At 39.1% G+C, this 6,903-nt stretch overlaps 1 protein-coding gene across 5 annotated transcripts in view; it reads left to right on the top strand.

The window, feature by feature from the left end:
• The window catches only part of ZNF318 (zinc finger protein 318), a 32,193-nt gene that overhangs the window by 1,335 nt on the left and 23,955 nt on the right, over positions 1-6,903 (top strand). For all 5 annotated transcript variants that reach the window (XR_007903837.1, XR_007903836.1, XR_007903835.1 and 2 more), the window contains exon 2: positions 4,164-4,309. Coding sequence is in view for 1 of the 5 variants with exons in the window: in XM_051783020.1 (XP_051638980.1) it covers positions 4,164-4,309 (146 nt within the window). In the remaining 4 variants the exon portion in view is untranslated. The remainder of the gene's footprint in view (positions 1-4,163; positions 4,310-6,903) is intronic.

Here is a 6,903-nt window from a genome sequence, read left to right as displayed (position 1 = left end):
GGCAGTGATTCTGTGGTTACTCAGTCCAGCACATGCACAGTTGGAAAGAACGATCTACTTGCTTTTTCCTCTTACTTTGCAGTATATTGTTCCCTTGTGCTCACACTTGGATTTGTGAAGTTGCAGAGTGAACTGATTTGAGGAAACGAGCTTGCTGAAAGTCACTCCAACAAAAGTATATTGTGTGCCGATGGGACCCCAAGAGAGAATGACCCTTTCTGATGTTGGTACATGTTCTTACTGGATTTCTTTGGAGTTGCAGCCATAGAAGAGGTCGCGGCCATAGAAGAGGTTAGAAGTGATTGTAGTGGAGTTAAAATTTAGGTGTTGGTGTTATTTCTTATTGAAAGGTCAGCTGCCCTGAAGATATGGGAAGATAGCGTGTTTGACAGCAGTTAAGCCAAGCCAGGCTAAAAAAGTTGCTTCTGGCGGTTTGGTTTTATGTGGTATTTCACCCTTATCTCAGTCCTCTAAGTTTCCTGTGGGGTAGCCCTGCAAATGGCATTGCTAGTAAGATCCAGGATGGAAAAAGTAATTTTTTAAAAGGAAATACTTTTCTATGCAATTCATATCATTTGGGGTTGTGGCTTGATGGACAGTTGCATGGTCACAATTGACAGGGTGACAAACTGGGACGCGGGACAGAATTTTCTTAAACTGACTTCACCATCACTCAGTCTCCCATTTCACTGTATCCATGATAGACTGTGAACCTGTGCTGGCTGTAACAAAATTTCCAGTGCTGAATGTGTTGGTGATTCAGACTGGGAGAGATTTGATCTAGGGTTTTAGGCTAGAAGGCTCCCACTCCCCCTTTAGTGGGGGAAAAAAGCCACGAAAAACATCCACTTTACACAAACATTATTCTTGACAAACATTATTCTTCTAGTGTTATTTTACACCCTCCTGGCTCAAGTTAAAGCAGTAATCTCAGGAAATTGTTGCAGATTAATGATATTTTCCTTGCCTATTCTAACTTCAGAGAAGGATCGAAAAATTATTAACCCTAGAAAGTAGACTTCAGCAGGCTAGCTAATGCTGAACTGCTGATCCAAATGGATTTTTTATTGATTTACAAGAATGTCATGCATTTAAGGAAAACCTTTCTCTAGAAAGCAACTCTCACAAAGAGAGGGATTTTGAGACAATTAAATAGAGCTCTTTAACCTATGTTGTGCCAACTCTTGTGTTTGCTAAAGCCCAGTGTAAGTAATTCTTAGAGTGTGTATTGTGCATGCTTTTTCTGTGGAAGCTTTTGTCCCCCAGCAGGTGTTTGACCAACACTTCTTCTTTCAAAATGGTGATATAAAGCATAAAATACACATACAGGTTTGTTTTACTTTTTAAAAGTACTGTTTACAAAAGTAGCATTAATTAGAGAGAGATAAAAGCTAGGATTATGTTGATGTTTTCCAGAGGGTGGAACTAAGTATGATGGAAACAAAACAGACAGCAGATAGGTTGGGTCATCATGACTGGTTAAAGTTTTAATAAAATCTTTAGGTTTTTATTACTTAAGACCTTCTCTCCTCAGAAGTTTGAGGATGCAAAGTGTTCAAATGTGGAAAGTTACACAAATGTGTTAGTGAGATTTTGGAGCTGTCACTGAAAGGAGATGAATTCAGACAAGCCTGAGGAAGAGGAATTTAAGCGGCAAGAAGGAAAGAGGACTTGCAAGAGGGGAATATATGCGTAATGGTGGAAGATACAATGTATGGAATGAAGACACTGATGGGGTAAGGGCATAGGGTTGAAATGCAGGAGATTTGAGTACAAGCTCTGTGTTAATGTCCCTATCCTTCATATGAATTAGAGTATGAAAGGAGCAGCCTTAGAGATTTCTTGCTCCATTTTCTTGCTTCTGTTTTGGGGGATTGTTTGTTTGTTTGCTTGTGAGATAGCTTGCATGCGTTCCCAGGCTATCAGCATCGTTGCATATTTTCTCATGCATAACTGGGATGCTGACTGCCAGTGGAGCTGCGTACTGCACATATTGGACATTGTAAGTATGGATGGTGTTAGTTTCTTAGTAGCTGGGGAAAACCTTGTCTTGACTGGAAGAACATGGAGTGACAGCGAAGGTTTGGGGTGAGTATTGAAAAATGTAGTGGAGAAGAGGAAGGTCAGGGCTTTACAGTGAGAGATTTTGGTGGACTTTTATTTGTTTTTGCAAGGCTGACACATGCTGCTTTTATTTATCCTGGCTGATCTGTGTGCTTGTTGTTTTTATAGTTTCTCTAAGCTTCTTTGCTTTCTTATAAGAAAATTGGCTAAGATTAGAGGATAGGAGCATGTTGGGTCAACAGAGAATGGAGAAATGATGAGCAGGTATGCAACTTGTTCAATAATATGGTAGTAGTAACTGTGATTTAGGTGACAGAATAGGAAGGGAAAAAAATGCAGTGCAGTGCATAGGTAGGAATGACTAGTGGTGGTGTCCAAAGCTCCAAATGCAAAAACCTTTTAAAACTGGAATTTCTCAAACTGGGGAAAAAAGAAATCATGACGTTCAAATATATACTGCTGTAACTGCTCTCTCTGGGCAACCTGTACGGCAGTCATAGGCAATCCTAATATCCGTAACTTTCTCAATGTAAACTATTTCTTTCTTTTACCCAGAGTTTGTTCTGAGATGTAATCATCACTTCTCTCTCTTCAGTGGAGATGGTTGTCATCTATGTGCTCAACTTACTAAAAGTCTTGATGACAAGAAGATGCTCTCAAAGATAGTCGCTTCTTGAGGCAGCCCTCAAAATTTGGTGTTATAACGGGCACAAGTGAACCTTCAGAGTGTGTTTGTGTGAGACACATGCACCTTGTATATGTTGTATCTCAGCCAGGCAGTTGCAGGATCAGGCTGTGCTGTCCAATACAGTTATCTTAAAAAGTAATTAAAATGTATTCTGATAAGTGCTGGGATTCAGATTAATAGAACAAAACAATAATCACTAATATGTTATCTTTGAATAACATTATGTGCACAATGGATTCTAGTGCAGATTTGTACTGCGAGTGAATTTTGTTCAGGCAAATGTGTGAGGGAATTCCTTTGCTTTCTTGTTGGAGATTACGTCCTGTTCTTTTACTCTCTTGGAGGATTCAGCTGAATCTGCTGCATGTCCTCGGGACGGATGCACACAGTATAGTGCACCTGCTGCTTGCTACTGCAGTTTTCTGCATGAAAGCAATATGCAGTGCATGACTGGTTTAGCAGAACTGAAGCTGGTGCATTGCTTCATGTTAAGCAGAATCTAAATCATGTTGGTTTAAAAAAGCAAATCATGTATCTCTGTCTTCAGGCAGTGTCATCCGTTTCTTATGAAACTCTCATTACTTTGATCATTCCTATATTCTAGTGCCATATTGTGGAATAATGTGAGGTGTAACTATTTAAGCAAAACTTACCAGTAATGACATTTTGCATACTGCGAATGCGTCCAATGGAAGGTTGGTGCAGAGGCAATTAGCTCAGGCCTTCTCTGCCTTAGATTTTTCAAAGGCATCTTTACTTAGCGCTGGTTTATCTCTACCAATAATAAATAATGGTAATGAAAATTCTGGTATAGAAGGTGTTTCTAGTGTCACTGGTGTTTTAGTATTATGTTGGGCTTATCTGTCGAAAGGAGCATGAGGTGAGAAAAACTGTTGAAACCATCACTGCTAGGAAAATCTTTGTTTACACTGGTTTATACTTTGGTTCATGTCGTTACTAAAGTTGGAAAGGTCCAGAAATACAGATACTTTTATTAAGAAATTCCTGGCAATGTTTTTTATTCCATGTTTATTTAGCTGCTGCTTCTCTACAAAGAAAGGAGGACAACAGCAAATCTGGGACTTTGTGGACTTCTCTCTGTTTTTATGCCTTCTGAAATGGTGCTTTATGAAATGTATTTTTAGTTGAAAATTTCTCTTCTAGATACTTTAAATATGGAGCATGTTACAAGCAGCTGGGATGAGAAATTAAACACAGTCAATGCCCTCCATTTCTTTAGTAACTAAAGACAATGGAAATATTTGGGACAGTTGTTTTTCTAGTTTGATTTTTTTAATTGATCCATCCACCCCAGGTCTCATTTATTAAGCAGAGCAGAGTCACTTGCCTTTCTGTAGCTGAGATTAAAATTCCCTGATTGATGGGCTTGCACTCTTTCTTCAATTTACAGAGACGTTCACCGAGTCTCCGCTCTGAGTCTTCACTGGAACACAGTTTGTGGATTACTGTTGGTAATGACCGGTATTGCATTGGCACACCGGAGCGGAGGAGGCTGCCTGATAGACTGGGCTCACCAATTGATAACCTGAGTGACAGGTATGGTCCTCTGCAGATGGGCATTCATTTGAGTGGGTGAAACAGCAGGGGAGTGGCTCTACTGGCCCAAACATCTAATTAGCCCAGGGAATGCCTAGGGAATGATGGTAAGCATGTAGTGATGCTTCCTGGGAGTACTCCCGCAGCCTCTGGCAAGTTGTGGTGCAGGGAATTTCCTGAACAAAAATCTCTGCCTGTGTTCATAGTAACTAAACAGATATTTCTTCTCTAATTTTTGTCAGCTGCATCTAAACCCCATATAAACTAGACATGCACAGTGTGTATTGCAGGAGGGAAGGTGACATTCCACCCTTAGGTGCTTCCTTCCCCTTAAGAGGTTGGATGTCACAGGGAGACACTACGTTTGATATTTCACTGCTTCAGCCACCTTCTTCTGTTTCTTACAAAACTACCTAGTCCTTACTGAAAGGAAAGTTGTTTAATATAAGGATAGTGTAAAGCTTCAACTTGCTCATTTATTGGGAGGAATCATCTGCTTACCTAATTTTCGAGACTAGTCTATAAAAAAGCTGTAGAGCAGCTTGAAGAAGATTGTTATTTTAATTTTAAAAACCCTGCAGAAGAGAAGTGAATGTAGTCAGACAGTCTCATACATAATAAAATAAGTGTTAGAATTCTTAGGGTCCCTTGATTGAAATTGGAGAGAAACAATTAATGAAGAGACTTTTTTTGTGTTAAAAATACTGCTGTGAACAGTGAAGTATAAATATTAGTAGATATTGTTTGGAAATTTTTACCTCCAATAGGAGAAGGGGTATAATCTGGCAAAAGAAATAAAATCAGAAAACTTTGTGCAAATAAAATAGTTCTGTTCGTCTTGAGTTGTGAAGCTACAGATGGCATGGTTTGTGCCCCAGAGCACATTTGCAGTTTCAGGTCAGGGATAAGCATCCCAGCGCAAAAAAAACAACTATCATTTTCATTTCTGATGCAAATATCACCAACTGTTAAAAAAAAAAAAAAAAACAACAAAAAAACGAAACAAAGAGAGAGAGGGAAGTGACCAGAATAAGTGAATTTCATGTCTTTCTCAGGTGTAAAGTTAAGTTTCGGCAGGTGTAGAAAACCAAATGAGAGCTTAGTTTTCAGTACTGCACTTTTAAGCCTTTACCTCAGTTCTCCTGGGATCGGTTTTCAATTTGTAAATCCCCTGTGCAGTCTGGAATCTTCTGAATGAAATGAGTGTGTATGCCCAGGGAGAATACTGTGATTGGAAGGAGAAGGAACTGGTATATAGTGTAGGAGAACTGACACTTCTGTGACAAATTAAGAACGTTTGGGGGTGAGGGGTGATGGTGTTTGTCCCATTGCTTCCTTTTCTCAGGTGAGGTTTTATATTTAACCTGTTTTGTGGTGCATAGTTAGAAGTAACATCAGATATAGTGGAGTTTATTTTAATGTAAGAGTAAAAGTCACAAAGAACTTTGACTTTATCTGTGTTACAGAGCCTATAGATATAAAAAAAATGGTCAGAATAAACTCCAGAGAAGGTACAAAAGTGACAGATGAATCAGAATGAGAATAAGAGAAAGTGAGATCATATAGAGTTTAATTTTTAAGTGACTTCCTATGTATTTGTAGTGTAAGTATACAAGAACTTCATGTTGTTACATTTCCTTTCTTTTCTGTCTAATCTGTCTGTGCTGCCTGCACTTGTCTGAGTGATGCCCATTGTCCAGCAGCTTAAAGCGTGTGACAATCTAGTCATCCGTTAGCTTTTCCTAAATCATATAGGTACTGCTTCTGAATTTCAAATTTCCTCACTGCTAACCATTTTGGTTGTTTTCAAAAGACACTTGGTATTGGGTTAAATACACTGCTTATCAAGTATTTTTCATCATGTATTTTTTCCCCCTCTGAGAGGCTGCCCTGGTACCGGGACACTGACTTTATATCTGTCACTGGTTTTAAAGTGGTCCTTATTGTGAATCATCATTGGATTTAATACTGGTCATATCACATTCCTACTTGGCATGTGGTACATTCTCATTCTAATAAAAAATAATTCTGAATTTAGTTATTGTCAGCTATTTTTGCTAGCTACTCAGAGATTTTAAGCAATCACTTTGACAAATTATTCTCCATAAGTTATAGGGCCTTGGGATGGTAGAGAGGTTCATTAGGCTATAAAGGAAATAAAATACCAAAGAATGGAAATCAGGGATGCTTTTAGAGTCTCCTGCAGCAGTGGATTTTCAGGATGCCTGAGGTGAGTTTCTTAGAGTGTGTGTTCACATACAGGTCCATTCTAGAATATCTGTAAGGACTTGTACCAAGTTTCTAGGGCAGCTGGCCTCCTGCACATGTCTGTGTAGGCATCCTGAATGCTGCTGGCCTGTGTCTTCAAGGTCGTCTGAGCAGCTTCAGTCTTCTACTTCAACAGATTAGTATTTTTTTGTCTTCCAGAATCTCAGTTTATCAAAGTGAAGAATAAATCTTATCCCTCTCCCTGTCTTCCACTTCTCCCACTCTCAGTATTTTTAAGACATTCTACTACTGTCTGAGCTGGCATAAGCTACACAGAGCATCCCACTAATTCTTTCACCTGAGGTTAATACAAAAGATAGACTATA

The sequence above is a fragment of the Manacus candei genome, unplaced genomic scaffold (genome assembly GCF_025592945.1).
Source record: "Manacus candei isolate 608988 ecotype Guabito, Panama unplaced genomic scaffold, ASM2559294v1 h1tg000017l, whole genome shotgun sequence".
NCBI classification, from domain to species: Eukaryota; Metazoa; Chordata; class Aves; order Passeriformes; family Pipridae; genus Manacus; species Manacus candei.
This window is presented reverse-complemented; position numbering and strand designations above follow the sequence as displayed.